Source organism: Portunus trituberculatus, chromosome 38 (assembly GCF_017591435.1).
Source record: "Portunus trituberculatus isolate SZX2019 chromosome 38, ASM1759143v1, whole genome shotgun sequence".
In the NCBI taxonomy this organism is placed as follows: domain Eukaryota; kingdom Metazoa; phylum Arthropoda; class Malacostraca; order Decapoda; family Portunidae; genus Portunus; species Portunus trituberculatus.
In genome coordinates this window covers 12063493-12084239 of record NC_059292.1, presented here as the reverse complement: position 1 = coordinate 12084239, position 20747 = coordinate 12063493, and the positions used below count along the sequence as shown (strand labels likewise).

The 20747-nt window shown below is 40.1% G+C and overlaps 1 protein-coding gene across 2 annotated transcripts in view; it reads left to right on the top strand.

The window, feature by feature from the left end:
• The window catches only part of LOC123514819 (chitinase-3-like protein 1), a 103153-nt gene that overhangs the window by 57858 nt on the left and 24548 nt on the right, over positions 1–20747 (top strand). For both annotated transcript variants that reach the window (XM_045273036.1, XM_045273035.1), the window contains exons 8-10: positions 3478–3627; positions 4020–4271; positions 19112–19282. In XM_045273036.1, coding sequence (XP_045128971.1) covers positions 3478–3627; positions 4020–4271; positions 19112–19282 — 573 coding nt within the window. The remainder of the gene's footprint in view (positions 1–3477; positions 3628–4019; positions 4272–19111; positions 19283–20747) is intronic.

Below are 20747 nucleotides of genomic sequence, written 5' to 3'. Positions count from 1 at the left end.
CCAGTAAGCCACATTGATAGAATTTTCAGAGAGACATATAATTTGCTAAGGAATATTGGATTAGCATTTCACTACATGGACAAAGAAATGATGAAGAAATTGATAAGTACTAAAATAAGACCCAGATTGGAATATGCAGGAGTTGTGTGGACCCCCCATAAAAAGAAACACTTAAAGAAATTGGAGAGACTACAAAAAATGGCTACAAGAATGGTTCCAAAACTTAAAGGGATGACATATGAGGAGAGACTAAAGGCTATGGATCTACTAACCCTGGAACAGAGAAGAGAGAGAGGGTATCCGATACAAGTTTATAAATTGATTAACGGAATGGATCAAGTGGATAATGAGAAACTAATCCTGAGAGAAGAATATTACATTAGAAGCACAAGATTGCATAGTAAGAAACTGAGGAAGGGAAGATGTCTGAGAGATGTTAAAAAATATAGTTTCCCACAAAGATGTGTTGAGACTTGGAACAGTTTGAGTGAGGAAGTGGTGTCAGCAATGAGTGTGCATAGTTTTAAAGAAAAATTGGGTAAGTGTTAATATGAAGACGGGGTCACACGAGCATAAAGCCCAGGCCCTGTAAAACTACAACTAGGTAAATACACACACCACCCTACACCTTTCCATGTCCTTTCAGAGATTACCAACCCTTCAGGAAGTCAACAGATCACATAGGGATGCCACAGAATGCCTGACTTCTGATCTCTCTAAGATTTTCGATTGGGGCAGAAAAAACTTAGTAGTGTCGAATGCCTCTAAAACTCAATTCCTCCATCTATGAACTTGACACAACCTTCCAGACAACTATCCCCTCTTTTTCAATGACAATCAACTGTCTCCCTCTTCCACACTGAATATCTTTGGTCTCTTCTTTACTCATTATCTTAAATAGAAACTTCACATCTCATCTCTTGCTAAAACAGCTTCTATGAAGTTAGGCGATCTGAGGCATCTTTGCCACTTTTTCTTGCCCCTCTAAATGCTAACTCTGTACAAGGGCCTTATCCATTCTTTGCATGTTTGGGGGAGTTCCACTCACACAGTTTCATTAGATGGGTGGAATCAAAAGCTTTTCGTTTCATGAACTCCCCTCCTCTGACTGACTGTCTTCAGCATCTTTCTCACTGTTGAAAAGTTGCATCTTTTTCCATCTTTTATCGGTATTTTCATGATAACTGTTCTACTGATCTTCCTAACTGCATGCCTCCCCTTTTCCTGCGGCCTCGCTGCACAAGGCTTTCTTCTTCCTCTCATTCCTGTTCTTTCCAACTCTCTAACACAAGAGTTAACCAGTACTCTCAATCATTCATACCTTTCTCTGATAAACTCTGGAATCCCCTGCCTGCTTCTGTATTTCCATCTTCCTACGACTTGAGTTCTTTTAAGAGGGAGGTTTCAAGACATTTGTTCCTTGATTTTGATAAGTCTTTACTTTTGTTTTAGGGAACCAACATTCGAGTTTGCCTTTTTTTTTTTTTAATGTTTTGTTGTCCTTGGCTGGCTTCTCTCCTGTGTATTTAAAAAAAAAAAGTTTGCAAATGTGCAATAAATATGCATATGCATTCATATTTGCTAGAGAAAAGTTTTCTTACTCATAATTCTTAATTAGATTGCATGGTTAAAATTATACATCACTAGAAGTAATATATATATGAGTAGATGAAAACAGCTAATTAACTAGTAAATAAGGTTTTGCTTGTATTTTGAATACATCTATTTTGGAGGTTTCTTAAAATTTCACAAAGACAATTGAATAACATGCATCCATAATAAGTGATCAATCTTCTTTCAGATTCTGTTTGGAAATAGTGGTCTGAAATTGTCAGTTCTTGGTGTCACTATTGTGTGTTTAAAGTGTGGTGTATCATTTGATTATGTTTTGTGTGATGAATCTTCTCTCAAATTCTATGTGTGGAAATGCTGTTCTTAAGTTTTCTTTTCCAGGTGTGTTCCTGTTGTATGTTTGAAGTGTGGTGTACAAATGAATTATGTTTTCTCTTACAACTGATCATGTATTAGTTTGAAACAATTTCTATGTAGGAATTTTTAGGATTTTGAAGTTTTGTATAATGGGCATGTTGTACTACCACTCACATTGCATGAAATCCATGGTTATTATCTGTAGTCAATCATGTACAAGTAAATTCATCCCTTCACTTGATCATGATCCTGGACAATTAGCTTCGTGTGGCTTAAGTAGGTGATATTTCCTTCTGTTCTTGCTTTATTTAATTCAGATAGCAGAGCTTTCCTAATTTGTAAAGATGAATGTCATAGGTTTTTATTGATATGAATGTCTGTGTTTCTGAGCTTTTGGGAGTTTTGTAATTTACTGTTGGAATTCAAATTTGGCAACCACATTTTAGCGCTTAGCAACGATGTCACTTGTTTATAGCCAGCCACAGTTAGACGTGTTTAAGATGTGCTATTTGGCCAGCTATGATTGATGTCATTAGCTATGACAGTTTTTAGAACATGGAGGGTGGTATTTTGTGGTATCTTAAGGACAACCTGTAGTGTGGAATTTTTCGTACTACAGGAAGCGTCAGGTCCAGGAATTGCCAGATTTAAAAGGTTCAGCATGTATATGCAATATATATTTAACATAAATGTATTACACTCGACCCTCGAAACAACGGACCTCCCATCAACTGTTTTCGGAAACTACGGACAAATTCTGGAGTCCAGTTTAATCTACGGATGAATGTTAAAATGCGCGTCATTGTCCGTTACCGGCAAATTATTGTCCGGTAGGTGGCAGGTCGGTCGCTTCATCAGCTGTTGGCTGCCATGTTTTATCTTCAGTCCGTGCGTTTTCAATCTATTTCAGGTTATTTGTTGTACTTAATGCTTTGTAATACTGCTTGAATGATTTCTTAATGATTACACAGTATTTTACGTACATTTTATACAGTTTTTTACATACTTTTGTAAAGAACGAACTTTTGCAATCTACGGACAGGGTCGTGCACACATTTATCCATTGTTTCGAGGGTTGAGTGTAATTGTACTGTGCTTTAAAAGAAGCAAATTAAACATTAAATGAAAAGCCAATTAAATTTTTTTGTATTTGCATTTTCTCTGAGATAAACAGTGCATGATGTTTGAGTTTTACACCTCTTCTTTTCTTTGCTGAATCCATAATTAGACTATACCTTAGCAAATAAATGATTAAATGTGAAGAAATGCTTGTCAGCTATTGCAAGCAGAACAGAACATAGTGTCATGATGTTGTAATACAGCACCATCAGAATAGAAGCAGTTCCTCCAGAAAACACTGGTGTGCCAATACAGTAAATTTGAAAAGGTTCTCTGACAGTCATACCAGAAAACTGATGTTTCCAGAATATTGATTACCAGTTTTTTTTATAGTTAACTGTAAACTAAATTCTTTTATTAAATCTTTTTTGTTTATTTATTTATTTTTTTTTATTATTTTATTTGTTTATTATTATTTTTTTTTTACAGGCTCGCTATGCCCGAAACAATGGTCTGGCAGGAGTAATGGTATGGCAGATTGACACAGACGACTTCAAGCCACTGTGCCAACAAGAAAGATTTCACCTCATTAACCAGATGAAGCGTGCTATCCAAGCACCAGCAGGTGGAGATGAGCTGGTGAGGTTTTGACCATTAATTAAGCTGTTAACAGATTTGGTGAGAATCATCATCTTTGGGTAAATGTTTTTAAGAAAGACCATCTCTGCTTTACAAGAGTATTGTGACATGCCATTTTCAGTTTGGTTTTCATTGCTTATCATAATGAGTTGTATTCCCTGCAGTAAATTTTTGTTATAGGAAGAAAATTTGCCTTGTGGACTACTTTGGACCTTTAGCTTTGTGACATTTCTCACTCAGTAAGGAAACTGTTTTCATAGGCATTGCATTATTATATTTTTTTTACATGTTCCTTGTGTAATGTTGTTTTATTTGTTAGATAAAAATTTTGAGTTTTTAATCTAAGAAGGGAAAATTATGTTTTCTATATTTTCACAAAACTTGCCTTTTAGGTGTGTCCAGATTTTGGTACAGTAACTGAAGCCTCATCCACTACTGAGATTTCTTCAACTACTACCACAATTACATCAACTACTACTGAGCTTCTAACCACTACTGCAATTGAGTCTACCACTACCTCCACTACTACCACTATTACCACTACTGTTGATCCTGGCTCTACTACCACTCGCAATCCTAGTCTGCGTCCTGATTGCACAGGGTTGCCTGACGGTACCTCCTTCCCTCACGCTGACTGCAACAAGGTAAGTGAAGTAGAGGAATCATAGGATATTATTTAATCAATAGAGAGATATAAGCCACAAGGAAGGAGAGCTATATGCAAAAGGATAATGAAGTACACTCGACCCTCGAAACAACAGACCTCCCATCAATGGATTTCAGAAACTATGGACAAATTCTGGAGTCCGGTTTAATCTACGGACGAATATTAAAATGCGTGCAATTGTCTGTTCCTGGCAAATTATTGTCCGGTAGGTGGCGGGTTGGTTGCATCATCAGCTGTTGGCCGCCATGTTTAATCTTCAGTCCGTGCGTTTTCAACCAACAGCGAACATTGTCCAGTGCTTACCACGGCTTTATTATGCATTTGTACCCTTCCCATGAGTGCTTAACCTATCCAAAATGCCTCCTAAACCTAGTAAACCAGTGAAGCATAATCAAAAGGCTCTTCCAGTGGCTGCTAAGCTTGAACTAATACGAAAATTAGAAAATTTTACGTACATTTTATACAGTTTTTTACGTACTTTTGCAAAGAATGGACTTTTGCAATCTATGGACAGGGTCGTGCACGCATTTGTCCGTTGTTTCGAGTGTAGTAAGGAAGATTGGAAACTGATACAAGGAACTTTCATTATTTGTGTACTACTAGTAGCATATGTAACAATGCACTGTCATTAGAATGTACAACTGCAGTAATGCACTGAAATTTTGATGAATGTGTAATCAGAATAACAAACCAAAACTGACTTTATAAATTCACCATTAGTGTTAACATTGGAATTTTATTTCAGTAATGAACCAAAACTGATATAATGCATTCTCTACCAGGCCAAGCACTGAAACTCATGAGATAAAGGCGGGTTCACACATGTCAATTTGCGAATGAAATTGTACATTCATAGAGTTTCTGACTCATCCCTTCTAGTCAAAAGGTGTCACACGTAGTGACTGGAAAGTATTGACTAGTTGGCGCTTTAGCGGGAAGTGAATGTAAACTAACAGCTAACCGCCAAGATGTCTTCCTCCATTGACGATGCTAAAGCTATGGTTGCTCTACTTTTTGGTGTACAGGCAACTCCCGCTTAACGAAGGGGTTACGTTCCTAAAAAACACTTCGTTAAGCGAAACTTCGTTAAGCGAACCGATTATAACAAGTTTAACCCCTGATTTGAAATTCCATTGAGAGTAAGCAAAGTGAGAGTGCATCATAGTACAGGGAAATGTTTAATGAAAGTAAAAATTATGAAGTTAAACATTTAGGTAGTTTAATTTGTCATTATAATATACACTAATGTATGTGTGTACATAACTTTATAATGTTGATGATCTTAACTTTATGAAGGGAGGGAGAGTGAAATGGGAAATACACTAATCGGCAACCTGTGGAATGTAAACAAAGTGCGCATCATGGTACCGCATACAAAACTTATGTACCACATTTCCACAAGGCTTTCCATTTTATCCATTGTAGAGTCACGAGTTCAGGTGGTTCTTTTAGCTTTCAAGGAAGATACGGTCTCACCAGCCTTCTTAATAGAGTCTGCTGACTTGAAAATAGTAGACAGTAGATGGAGTCAAGATGGTGGCAAGCAATGTTATTAGTTTTATAATAATAATAATAATAATATACAGTTTATTGATTTGGCAATGTAAAAAATTACACTGAAAATGTACAAGGGAGGGGGGGACATTAAAACAATCAACTGAAATGCTTAATCTAACTATGGATCTAACTTAACCTAGAATTCACTTATTAATTTACTTATTTATTTAAGGCTCGCACAATAGTGGGCACCGCGCTAAGTCGGTACCGATCAGTGCGCGGTGCTCTTAAGGGCGCCACGTGATTCTGGTGTTGGGTGGCGCGAGCAGGGGGAGGCACGTCGGGGGTAGCAGGTGGCGGAGACGTGGATGACGCAGCAATCCTTCCCCAAATTTTTCCAAGGCTTCTTGGTGTCTTGTGGCCAGCCTCGGCAGACTCAGGCAGGTCAGGGCGTCCTCGTAGGACCTGTAGGCAGGCCCAAGGATGACCCTGAACGCCCTCCTCTGAACCCTCTCCAGCTGTTGTTGTTGTGTGAGGTTCAGGGAGGAGGACCACGCTGGGGCGGCGTACATGAGCTTAGGGAGTATAAAGGTGAGGTACACTCCCCTCAGCTCATCTGCCGGTGCTCCCAGGGACCTGAGTCGGCGCAGTAAATAGATTTTGTATGAGGCTGACCTGATGATGTTGGAAACATGCTGCTTCCATGATAATTGATCATCCACCAAGACACCTAGAAGCTTGGTGCTGCGGACCACCTGGAGGGAGTGAGGGCCCACAGATAGCTGGGGAGGGGGGACTGCTGCTGTGGAGGTACAAATGTGCATCACCACGGTCTTGGTGTGGTTGATGGTCATTTTGTTGTCCTCCATCCATGTCTGTAGTTAGTTAAGAGTGGACTGAAGTGCTGAGAAGTCTGGGTTGGTGTTGTTGACGGGTACGCCCACGGTGCAGTCGTCCACGTACTTCCAGCGGTGGGGGGTGTGGATGAGAGCATCGTTGATGAGGATGAGGAAGCACAGTGGATCCATCTTGGTCCCCTGAGGGACCCCGCATGTGAGCTGTTGGAAAGAGGAGACAGAGCCCTGATAACGAACGGCCTGACGCCTTCCCGTGAGGAAGTCTGCCAGCCACGCTATGAGGTAGGGAGAGAGACCCAGAGTGATGGCTTTATTTATCACAACAGTGTGATCAACAAGATCAAAGGCCTTTCTGAAGTCCACTAAAGCAATAGCTAGAGAAGTGTTGCGTTTGTCCAGGTGGCTGTGGACGAATTCCAGGAAGCTGACAAGGTAGTGAGATGTGGAGGTGGATTTAATATTGCCAAATTGTTGTGTGTCAATAGAGTTACAAATTTTGTTATAGGCCTAGTTGAACACAAAATCTTCACAGATAAGGCTGGATATAGGGGTGATGGCGACTGGTCTTAGATCATTCAGTGACTGTGGATTAGAAATTTTGGGGAGGGGTGACGTAAGATGTCTTCCAGTCATCGGGGCAGGAATGTTGAGAAAGGGAGTTGTTGATGATAGAGCAAAGGGGTGTGGCAAGTTCTGGGGCAAATTCTCTGTAAATTTTGATGGGGAGGTCAGTGGGAGTGGTGGATCTGTTTAGTTTAAATTTAAGAAGCTTCCTGTAAACATCAACCTCCTGGACAGGGGGTGGAGGGGAGGAGGCAGGGAGGTAGGCTGGGAGAGTAGTAGAGTGAAGGGGAGGGAGTGTCTGACAGATTGTAGCGAAGTGACCGTTAATCTCTTTGGCCGCGTTGTCAGGTGAAAGGTGTGAAACGCAGGGAAGAGAAGAGGCTTGTTTTTGTAAACCACACAAAGACTTAATCTTGTCGTACCACTGTCTGTTGTTAGTAAGCTTGAGATGGTGAATTTTGTCTGGGTAGTAGGTTGCCTTGGCTTTTTTAATTTCCCTGATAACTCTGTTCCTTAAACTCCTGTACTAGTCAGGGCTAGAGTGGAAAGCCCTGTCACGCAGACGAAAGAGTCTTTTGATGCAGGGCGTCATCCAAGGGGCATCAGATGGGTCCACTGTGATGTCCTTGGTGGGGAAGTAGTGGTGGAAGGCTTCTGTTGTGGTGGTGAAGTAGTTCCGCCATTTTGTGTGGACGTCTTCCTCCTCCAGTACCTCGGTCCACGGGTGATGTGTCAGCCACTGCCCAAATTCCCTCATGGCGGAGTCAGGCATGGGCCTGTGGGATCTGGTGACAGTTGACCTGGGAACCAAGGTGGTGGGGGGTGGCCTCTCTCTTGTCTGTGAATAATACCCAGCTTCACTTCGAGAGTAAGACACTTCCTGGTCTTTTTAGGAACGTTGGGCCACATTGCAGGGCGTTTTGGTGGTAAGTTGAACTAGGGAAGATGAGCTGCTGGTGACGCTGTTATGTTTTGACTAGGGAGTGAGTGGTGCACGTGATCTTGATCTTGATCTTGATGCTACAGGTGACGCAGAATTTCTTCTGAGTCAGGCCTTTGTATCGGCAGCGCCTGTGTTGTCCACGAGAGGCTTGATCTTGATCTTTATTCTACAGGTGTCTCAGAATTTCTCCTGAGGCAGGCCTTAGTACCAGCAGCTCCTGGTGTATTCAAAAGCCTGTCAGCTTTCAAATTTGGAAAAAATTACCTAGATAAAACTTCGTTAAAGTGAGTTTGGTGTTCGTTAAATGAGCAGATGGTAGTAAAACGAAACCTTCGTTGTTGCGAAATTTCATTGTGTGAACCTTCATTAAACGGGGGTTACCTATACTGGAAGAGTCAACAGAAAAGAAAATGCCTGTGGATACGTCCCTGGTTGAGTAGAAAGGAAGAAAGGAGTGTTTACCACACAAATCTTAAGAAAACTATGCACAATTGCAATCAAATTAAACAGACAAGTCTTCAATCCTCACCTCCAACAACATCCTGCATTGACGGAAACAGTTCTTGGAGAGTGGCAGCTACTTCATTGAACGATGAGTTTTGCAAACATTTTTTACTGTATAATTAATTTCTAGGGTCCCAGATGTGTTTTTTTTCCCTCACCAACTCTAACTTCTTCTCTATATCTGAAGATCACATTTTCAAAGCTTGCTCCATGATGTCATGACATAAATAATGTTGCAAATTGAATAACAAGACCAACATGTTGATCTTGTTTTGCAACTGCTTTCTCCAGTCACTAGGCACTGATTTTGAGTTGGAAACTCTACCTGAGTAAAACTTAGTCACAAATTGGCACATGTGAATCTACTTTAACTCATCAGCTCTACTAGCCACTTACCTATCTGTTGTCTATCCTTTCTTCCATTTTTCCTATCTTCTTCCTTTTTATCTTGTCTCAAACTTCCCTTCTTCTCACCTTAACTTTGCCTAATCTGTCAGAGATGAAAATATTCTCTCTCTCTCTCTCTCTCTCTCTCTCTCTCTCTCTCTCTTCTCATTTCATCATCGTTTCTCACTCATGCAATTCCATTTTCATTCTCAATTATTCTCATTCTATTTAGTAATCTTTAGGATTGCTTTTTTTTTTTTTGGACACACACATATGTGAAGAGTCAAATTGGTGTAGAGTTATAAGACGTGGAGTTCCACAGGGAATGGTTCTGGCCCCTGTAATGTTCATAGTGTATATCATTGATATGGTAGATGAGGTGGACAGTTATATAAGCTTATTTGTATATGATACAAAATTACTGAAACGAGTGGAAAATGAGATGGAATGTGAAATGCTACAAAAAGACTTGAATAAGATACATGAGTGGTGTAAGAAGTGGGAAATGGAATTTAATACAAAAAAGTGCAAAGTGATGGAACTAGGGAAAAGCAAAAAGAGATTTTGCACTTTGGAAGGTGTAGAAATTGAGAAAATAAAAGAAGAAAAGACCTAGGTATTACAATAAATGACAATTTATCACTAGAAAAACATGTAAACAATATAGTTGGGAAACATAAGATTTACTAAAAAAATTAAATGGGTATTTACCTCTGTTATCGCGCTTACGCATTATCGTGTACTTATGAAAATCTGCAAAATTCAGTTTTAGCGAATCTGGAAAGTTGTTATCGCGCACCCGTAGTATTAGTAGTAGAAGTAGTAGTACTACCCATATCCCAACCACACATCAACGAATGTTTAGATAGGGAAGGAGGAGGAAGAGGTGGAGGGGGAGAAAGATGATGATCATGAAGAGGAGGAGGAGCCAGCAGCCAATTATTGCTGTGTATTCATGTCATGTGGTTTGAATAAGGGAGCTGATTGGTTCTGGTCACTGCTCACCACCACCACCACCACCACCCCACAGTCTCGCACATGGTATTCTGTTGTTCAGAGCTGTTTTTTTTAGGAAATTTTTTGGGTTGAGGCACCAATTTATTTATTTCCTATTTATTCTTCACTTCCATTATCGATTTTTCCTCTATCGTGCGGTTTTTTAGGCACCAATTTCGCGCGTTAACGGAGGATTAGGTGAAGAGATGATGAAAAACTAATACAATACATGATTCGATCTAAACTAGAATATGCTGCACTTATATGATCACCACATGATAAAAATGATATAAGAAAGATAGAAAGAATTCAGAGCTGCAACCAAAATGGTTCCTAGTTTGAGAGATCCGATGGAGGGCTTTTGTGGACAACCTTTCTATCATGTATAATTCAAGAACAGTCTGTGCTAAACCAAGGTTTAGAAGGTTTATGTTGACAAAAAGAGTGAGAAATGTACATGTCCATACCAGACACCATCACCTCTGTTATGCGTTTAGCACAAAGAGACAGGTCTCTGACAGAAACAGTGATCATTCCAGGAAAAATCAGCATAATACCTCTTCAGGTCTTCCCAACTGGCAGAGGCAAAATGCTGGAGGCACCTTCGCCTTGGGTGATCTTGAGGAGGGATTGGAGAAATAGGATAAGATACAGATATGAGGTTGTGATTGGAGGAGCCCAACAGAGAAGATGGGTAACAGCATAAGCAGAAGGATTAGAAGTAAGGAAGAGATTAAGAATGTTGGGCGTATCTCCAAGTTGGTCAGGAACACGAGTAGGGTGTTGCACCAGTTGCTCTAGGTCATGGAGGATAGCAAAATTGAAGGCTAGTTTACCAGGATGGCCAATGAAGGAAGAAGAAAGCCAAAGCTGGTGTTGAATATTGAAATCTCCAAGGATAGAGATCACCGTGAAAGGATAAAGGGATAGAATGTGTTCCACTTTGGAAGTTAAACAGTCAAAAAATTTACTATGGTTAGAGGGAGGAATTAGGGGAGAGATAGACAGCACAGATTAAATGAGTTCAAGAGTGACTATTGAGTCTAAGCCAGATGGTAGAAAACTCGGAAGATTCAAGAGCGTGGGCATGAGAACAAGTGAAGTTATGCGCACATAAATGCAACATCCAGCTTTAGAACAAGATGAGGATAGAGAAAGTAGGAGGGAACAGAAAATGGGCTATTGTCAGTTGTCTCAGACAGGTGTGTTTCCATGAGGAAAAGATGATGAAGTGTAGTGGAGGAAAGCTGGTGTTATACAGATTGAAAATTCAATCTAAGACAGCAAATATTGCAGGAGTTAATGAAAAAAATGTTGAGGGAGGTGTCAAGACATTTTGGGTCACTACCTGAAGAGCAGTCCGACCTGGGGACATTTGTGTTCCTCTCCCTGAGGCTGCATTAGGAGTCACCATTTATTGCTTTTTGGGATGCCATGTAGCAGGAACTGCAATCAATGGTAGCCTAGGGAATCACCTGCAGGAGCAATGATTGTCTAGGCTACCATCAACTGCAGTTCCTGCTGCATGGCATCCCAGAAGGCAGGCAGTATTTGCCAGGGTGTGTAGATGGCAAATGGTTGCGTATCCTCCCGCAAGTGAATCCACATTAGTGGTCCTTTCATAGGGTGTAGTGGAGATGACTGCAGGTCTTCCTTTGTCATTAAGATGTCACTGTACTCCAGCAAGAAAAACTCCTTGGCTTGAGCAGGGGTTGTTGTTTTATCAAACATAAGTGCTTGGTCCATGGCTGGAGGTGAGAGTGAAGGTGGAGGTGATGTATGGCCGACAGTTGTGCTTGATAATTAGTTAGGTGGCTGAGGGGTTGATACCCTGCCATCACGGGCCTCCTCACGTGTGCACATATGCGTGTGTCACTTGTGATATTGGCTGAGGGAACTCAGTAGGGATCAGTGCCAGGACTTATATGACAGTAATGGGACAGGTGTGCCTTTATGGACGTCAGTCCAAGCTATCATTGTTTTTGCCCTCACCTTGAGTTCAATCAGGAACAGCCTGAGAGCAGGCTTCATCACTGAGCCGTCTGCGGTGAACCATTGGGCGTGAGGTGGTGATTTTAGATCATTCATAGACAGAACTAGATCTCACAAGTGCCATGGGCCAGTAATGTTCTCATTTGCACCAGTGTCAGGCAGCATTGCAAAGTTACTCTTCCCTTTGTAGTGGATGAATGTGATGACAATGGGGGTGGGGGAGGAGATGTTGAAGATGGGGCACAGGAGACAGAATGAACACATCTCGCGCTGATACCCTTGTGGCCTTGAGGGATGAGGGCAGCCTTTCTGTTTGTTTTCCCTGTCTTGGCTGAAGCACTGCCTGTCCTTGGATTTAAGGTAGCACCGGTCGTAATGTCCCTTGTTACCACAGAGATGACACTTGAATTTCAATGCTGGGCATTGTGGTGTCTTGCTCCAGTGTCCCTTCTTACCACAGTTGTGACATATAGTGTTTGTGGCAGGGCATTGGATTTTGGTATAAAGTGCATACAGCTGTCACATTTGTCCTTGGTTGGTGCTAGTGACCTTGGTAGGTTATTCGTTTTCTTTTCTCGTTTATAGTGTGAAGTGGCGCAGACAGACTTTGAAGTGGAGACTATAGCAGTAGTAGTATACTGTACATTGCTACCTCAAAAGTGTAGCATTGATGTATGGTTTCATCGAGTCTTGGTGGCGTTGGTGCTGATCAACTCTTGACAAGTTCTTGATCACATATGCCCATCAGTAACACCTTCATTTGTGTCTTCTTGCATTGTATGTTGGTGTCCTTGCCGATGTATACTGCCTCTGCAAGATTTTTTACTGACAAAGAAATCGTTAAAACATTTTCGCACCTGTTGTTTGCAGCAAAACAAGTCTCTCTGTCGTAGTGCTTCGTTTATTGGGCCTTGACATGTTGTTCAAGTACGTCTAACAACTGTTCAATTGGCCGCATGTTGTCAGGAGACACACACAAGCAGTATTGCAGAATGTTCAGCACCTCAGATGTAGTCCTTCCATTGTCTCTTCCATGCCTTGTAGCCTGGGAAAGTAACGTCAGACTGAAGTGGGACTGGAAGATGAATGACTGCTTTTATAGGGTTTGGCATCCCAGATGGGAGCTGCTGCAGAGATAAAGTGGGTGAGGTGAAGGTGGGTAATGCCACAGCAGATTAGGGGGGTGAGGTGTGACTGCTGTGCATCAGTTGCAGCAGCTGAAATTCCTCTCTATGTTGTGATATTCGCCATTCTTCTTCCTCATGTCAGTATTGTTCTTCCTCCTGTTGTTGCTCAGCTGCCTCCTGGTGATGATTGTCCTCCATAATTTGCAGGAGTTGAAGTACATCAGGGTTGCCTGTTGCTGAATTTGTTGTGGTTTTTATGCCCTTGGCTTGTGTATTTGCATCACAAATATTTGGGCGGATCAGCTCCTCGAACGCTTACTGTTGCAACAGTAGCATAACCAAAGGCACATATACAACCACAAGTGAAGTTATGTACTGTGGGAAGTGCATAGTTGTGCAAAATCCATGGTAAAATCATGTGGTGCAATGCTGCTGCCTTGAGGGGAGGGACCAGAAAGCAGGGTGTTCTGTGTCCCCTCAGTAGTTTGTCCCTGACACTCTTAGCAGGTATGGGGATGTATGGCAGAAGCTCCATTTTTTCCCCAGTTCAGAGGGGGACGAAGGTACTCCTAATAGCGTCAGAAACTCTTCCCAGCACGGGAAAAAGCACCACCACACTTCATTAGACACTGTTATCACTGCACAGGAAGCACAGTAGCTCTGCACTGTGCCACAGGCATGTAACACATCACAGAACAGTAGACTGGAGATAAAAGGAGAGTCAAAGTACTGAGAAAAGCATCTGTCCACAAGCTGGTAACTCATTGCACCATGTACTGGGCCATGTAGATGGAGTCTCACAGAACCCTACATAAGTATCCATGTATGTTAGTGGAACTGTCAGTATCACAGAGCTTGAAGTAAAGTCGAGGAGACAGTCAACATGTGTATTGTTCTTTATCCGGCTACAGGCGACAAAATGATCCTGGCTAACTCGGTGTGTGTGTTTCCTCTCCTCGGTCTGGGGGCAACCATTTTGAAGATTGTAGGTAGGTGTGGCTGTCAGATGCATGAGAGTGTAAAATCTATGTGTTAGGTATTTTCCTACTTTACTATGTACAATAACCACTTGGAATACATATCTTGTACAACTTGAAGCCATATTTATGTGCTTTCCCAGGAAGATACTGCATAATCTTAGTTCTCCCCCTGAAGGGAATCCTCTCACTAATCACAAATATAGGGCCTGGCTTGTAAACAGCCTGACATTGTTCTCTGATAGCAGTGGCCAAAGGTTTCAATTTGAATAGTGGATCAGGTGGATCATCAACATCCATATTGTCCTGAAATGTATACACCAAAGAAGAATTTCAAATTTCTCTCTGATCATCACACCGCTAACATAAGAGTCAGCATACAGCTTGTTTTTTCTCCAATAGGAAGAAATTTATGGCATACCAACTGTTCCTATGTGGAGACTCAATACTTGAACTTAATTAGTTCAAAATGGCCTTTCGAGTATTAAAAAGTTTGACTATTGATACCTATAAATCAGGTAATTCGTTTCTGCCATTGCCAAACCCAAGTTTAGAAAAAAACGGTTTAATTTTGCAGTCGCCGCTAGCATTGGTGCACAGAAGCAGGGGTTAGCCTGTCTTTCATGGGCTTGTGTCCTGGCAAACACTTCTCTTCCTTTGATATATAGATCATGTTTGGTAGTTATTTTTTTCCTAAACAGGCCAGTTTCATCACAATTACAGATCTGTTGTGGGCTTAAGCCCTCCTTATCCACAAATTTCTTAAATTCAGGCACAAATTACTCAGCGGCAACTCTGTCAGCACTTGCGGGCTTGCCATGCATCACAACAGAATTAAATCTAGTTCTTTTCTTGAAATTCACAAACCACCCATTTGTTTGCTTTAAAATCCTCATTGGAGTCAGTAGTAGTATCAGATATAAGATCATGATGCAGCAGCCTAGCCCTCGCACAAATTATGCCCTCTGACAAAGAATCACCAGCCATCTGCCTTTGGTTTATCCAATCAACAATTTATCTTTTCTTCCACTGCTGCAGGTTGCTTAAATTGCCTTTTCACACCAATAGCCACATCACCTCTTTAAATGAGATCTGTCTTCTTCAGTATTGTGGCTACTGTAGATTTAGCCATACAGTACTCAGCTGCAAGATCGGTTATTCTTCCTTTTTTCTCGTATTTATCAATGATCTCCTTTTTCCTTTCAATGGTTGTCACTACATTCTTTCTTGTAGGCTTATTCTCATCAAACAAGCCTCTTTGGTGCCACTGTAAGCTTCTAAATGCAAAATAAAAAAACGATAAAAAAAAACTCCAGAGAGAAAGCGCAGGACATTGTTATTCTTACGACAGCGAAGGATCAACTGGCTGCGGTGGACCGGTGGGGCATGTCGGGCGGTGGGAAGATGAAAGCGCAGGACAATGTTATTCTTATGACAGCGAAGGATCAACTGGCTGCGGTGGACCGGTGGGGCGGCGGGAAGGATGAAAACGTAGGACAATGTTATTTTTACGATAGCGAAGGATCAACTGGCTGCGGTGGACCGATGGGGCACGTGGGGCAGCGGGAAGGCTGAGGCCTTTTTTGTTTACAGCCATGTGGACGGATGTTCAACTAATAGGTATTTTTTTTAGTATTAAGTCACTTTTGCGCTCAACTATTGAAAAGTTCGACTATTTAGACGTTTGAGTATTGAGTCTCCACTGTATTTGTAATTATACCAATGAATTGCTTCATTTGTTTTTTTGTAGTGGGTTTCCATAGAATAAACCTTGACCTTCTTGTCAGTTTTGCTGCATTTATTTTTTGTAGAACATAAGTATTTGTCTAAGTAACTATTATGTTAAAAAGAGCATCAGTTATGTATAATTCATACGTATCAATAGGCTTTGGCTTTCCTGTGGCTGACTTTATTTGAGACAATTACAAATTCTTCTGTATCACTGAATGCATAGCTATGCTGTTTAGAGAAAAAACAGCTCTCCACCCTCCCTGTACAGGGCAAGACTACTTGCAGGTGCAAAATCATCTTCAGTTTCTCCTGCTTTATTTCCTCCATTATCATCTGTCTTTTCTGCTTCATCTGTTTCATTATCTTCCTTCTCTCTTGATTAATCACTTTCTTCATTGCTGCTTTGATTCCTTCTCTCTTGATTCATCACTTTCTTCATTGCTGCTTGATTCGCTCTCAATGGAGAGAATGAAATCTTCATTAGAATCTTCTTCATTACGACTACCATAGAATGATGAAGGATTTGTCTTCTACACACAAAAATGTGTTAAAATCTAAACAAATTACTTTAATGTAAATAGAATGACTGTATGGCATTTCCATATTAATTTAATTAATTTTATTCATAACTAATTGAAAAAGTATCATATATATGAACTCCTTATCATTTATTTACTTAACCCTTATAGCCCATCAGGCTCCTTTTATGCCGCACAGATTGTTTATGCTTGAGGCTATCTGTCAAATATTGAGACCTGTCATTGGCCCTTTGTTTTCAAGATGGTGGACACTTAGCCAATCATGTATCAGCTTTTACAAGGGTATGTTTTATGTAGGTATGAAGGTACCAAGCGTGAGGATGATGAGAGTACTAATGTCAGTGTGCTGTATTTTGTAATTTTTTATGTACACCTAACCCTCCATTATTGCGCAAAATTGGTGCCTCAAAAACGTGCAGTAGTGGAAAACGCAATAATAGAAGTGAAGAATAAATAGGAAATGAATAAATTGGTGCCTCAACCCAAAAATTTTCCTAAAAAAACAGCTCTGAACAACAGAATACCATGTGTGAGACTGAAGGGTGGTGTTGGTGGTGGCGGCAGTGGTGGTGGTGGTGGTGAGCAGAGTGACCAAAACCAATCAGCTCCTTTATGGAAATCGCGTGACATGAATATACAGCGGTGATTGGCTGCTGGCTCCTCCTCCTCCTCATGATCATCATCTTTCTCCCTCTCCACCTCTTCCTTCTCCTCCTCCCCCATCTAAACATTCCTCGGTGTGTGGTTGGGATATGGGTAGTACTACTACTACAGGTGCGCGATAACGAGTTTCCAGATGCACTAAAACTGAATTTTGCAGAGTTTCATAAGTGTGCGATAACAGAAGGGCACGATAATGGAGGGTTAAGTGTATTTCTTGGTGAGATATAAGATATACATGTATTTCCATGGATAAGTAAGCAGTTCAGAAACGTATTATGATGCATGACAATATTGGAATCATTATTTTTATCTCATTATTGGTTTAAATAAGAGGAGGATGTGTTGACGCTTGTTTCTGACCGTGAAGTTGAATTTTCATATTACAATTTGCTTACTTTCCTGATTTATTTTTCATAATGAATGCAGTATATCGAAGGAAAACTTATTGGCTTAGATAAGAGTGTGTGGTGCTGGCTTGATGGAGTCACATGAGGAGGATGTGTAGATGCTTGTTTCTGACCACGAGAAGGTGAATTTTCATTATATTACATTTTGCTTACTTTCCTGCTTTATTTTCCATAATGAATGCAGTATATCAAAAGAAAATTTTTTATTTTTTAATTGATATGTGATTCATAAACTTTGTTGATGTGTTTTTGCATAAAAATTAAGGAAATAAAAGAATACTTTTCTAAATTTATCTTCTCAAAATTTTTTTTACCATTGTTTGATTTTTTTTGTGCATATATGTTATGTTTGTTCAGTAATGATTATACCACAGCAAAGAGTAACTCCTGAGGTTTCTAATGATATATAAATGTCCCAGTGATTGTGAAAATAATTTGATTCAACGCTAAAAGGACTCGAGAAAACTTTTTAACATTTGCTACCCATTTTTCTTTTGTCTACATATCTTGAAACCGCTCCCTCCTGTTATGACGGGCTATAAGGGTTAAAATTAAGTGATACCAGGTAACTCTTGATTTACGCGTGTTAATTTATGCATTTTTGTTAATACGCGTCCAAAAAAATATTATAATTAATAAAATTTGCGCGATCGGTTTGCATATACACAATTTGGCACAACCGCATTTTCAAACTGAGCGCCAGTGACACAGTGAGTGTCGTGTTTACGTATTCTTTGTTTTGTTGTTTTCTCTTATTTTTTGCTTTCTCTTATTTCTTGCTTTTTCATTTACTTTAAATACACTTCTAGTATTTAGAATGGTAAATAATAAAAACATGTTAATTTAGCCAAATAAATAGAGTATTTTGTACAAATTTTTTTTTGGACCACATCCTGCATGCCCCCTATTATCTATTGTTTCTTATGAGAATTACAAGTTTGTTTTACGCAAATTTTGAAATACGCAATGCCTCTTGGAACACATCTAACGTGTAAATCGAGAGTTACTTGTACATGTGTGGTGCAAGACACAAAAGAGCAACATACTCCAGTATGGCAAGTTGGATTATTGGTGGAGCAACGTGTGAATTGTACACCGGTAGCCCACTTCACCATAGAAGAAAATATTGTGATACAATGTGTTGAGCCACCTGCGAGACTTCACTTTTATGACAGCATACAAGTTATTGGGGCGTAAGGGAAGCACGTGTGAGTTGTGTGAGTTTTCTTCCTCGTAGCTTCGGTCATAGCTTCACTAGGACTGGTATGAGAGCGTTGTGAAAGTTGTCATGATGGAGGGGAATCTTAGTGTTGCCATAACACAATTAATGTGTTAAATTGCCAAAATTTGTGGTACAGTATAAATCAAGGGATAAAAATGCCGGAGGAGGGATTCTTTTGGATTTGATATCATATCTTTTACCTTCAGGAATTACCTTTGATGTGAATCACTAAATCTTAACTAATGTTGTTTCATTAAGTGTTTATTTTGTTATAATTTAATTTATTAAACAACTGTACCAAATGAAATTGGTGGTAGCTTTAAAACTTTCTTGCATATTCTATAATAGTGTGTGAAAAACAGCTAGCTTGGATAATAAAGAAATAGGATAATTTGTTTCCTGTTTTTTCAGTACTGGGTGTGCATCAGTGAGTTGGGTATATTGGAGCTGTGTGGACCTGGCACTGTTTGGGATCAAGACCTTCATCTTTGTAATTGGGAAGGTGATGTGGACCTTTCACACTGCCACCAATGGATCTGCAGTGTAGATAACACCTACTATCCTCATCCTGACTGTGACAAGGTAGTGATACTGAATTATTTTTGCTGAGCCTTGTGGGATTGTAAGGCAGGGAAATGGGTGTGCATGTGTATTTACCTAGTTGTATTGTATAGACCATGAACCAAAGCTTATTTTGTCGTATCTCTTTACCCATATTTATCCAATTTTTTCTCAAACACGTGTACAACGTTTGTCACAATCACATTTTTCATGTAATTTCATATTTCAATACATTTAACCCTGGTTAAGTCAGACACAAATAAGCCAGATATCAGATAAGGTGGATGCTTTCAGAATGTTCTTTTTCTTTTCTTTCTATCCCAAGTGGACAAGTAGGCTGATTTTGTCTTGATTGAATAGCTTTAAGCCTCTAGGTTTATACTGTGGCTAAAATACCACTGATAGCTTTTTCTTCATTCAAGTCCTATGAGGAGATGTCTGAGCCATTTGAGATGCAAAATGGGCAAATGTGCCATGCCAAGATGAGAGTTTACACAGACACTATTAAACATCTGCTCTTCAGTAACACCAGTCACAACAAACTAAATATGGAAGGAAAGAGACAAAACACTAATCCAACTGCAAGAATAACAAATAGAGTATAAACACCAATCTTGAGTTATGCCGTTAAAATTGCGTGTGCTCCACCTACATCTACATATATCTACATCCTGCTTATCAAGTATAAGTGGCAGTGTCTCCCTCAGCTCTATAGCCCTTAGGCTATGCTTACAGCAAGCGAATTGAAACGATTCAATTCATGGAGAAACAACACGATTCATGAATCATGTTGATTCACCACATTAGTTTCAATGTAACCATTTGCACCAGGCGAACTGAGTCAATTCAAATCATGGTGATTCTTAGCGATTCAGAATCAATGATTGGTTTGGACCCATTTTTTCATCATTCAAGGCAATTCAGCCGAGGAATAAGCACCATGTTAGTGTACATCCTAATCAATTTAGTACGAGAATGATGTACTATATTTGATCCTAGTCATCCTATGCACCAAGATCATGTACATGTATTGTACTGAACCATAGAAGGAATTGCTGTAGCCTATGATATACTAAACAATAGTATTTCGCATATTTTGAAAACAAATGACAACAGATAGCATTATGGATATACTTACATATTTTCATGTGGCAATTGTAGGGTGTATCATCTACTTTTGAAATGTGTGACCTAACGTAACTGTCACTTAGCCAGACACCAGATAGAGTGGGAGAGGGGTGTAAACTTCATGCTACTAACCCATGTCTCTGATTTCATTCACTAAATACTGTGGTATATCATGTCACAAAGTAGAAGTCAATATGACAAAATGCTAGAATTAACAAAGCTGTAATTGTTTTGATATCATCTTAATATCCTCCATACACTCCATACTTTTGAAATGTGTGACCTAACGTAACTGTCACTTAGCCAGACACCAGATAGAGTGGGAGAGGGGTGTAAACTTCATGCTACTAACCCATGT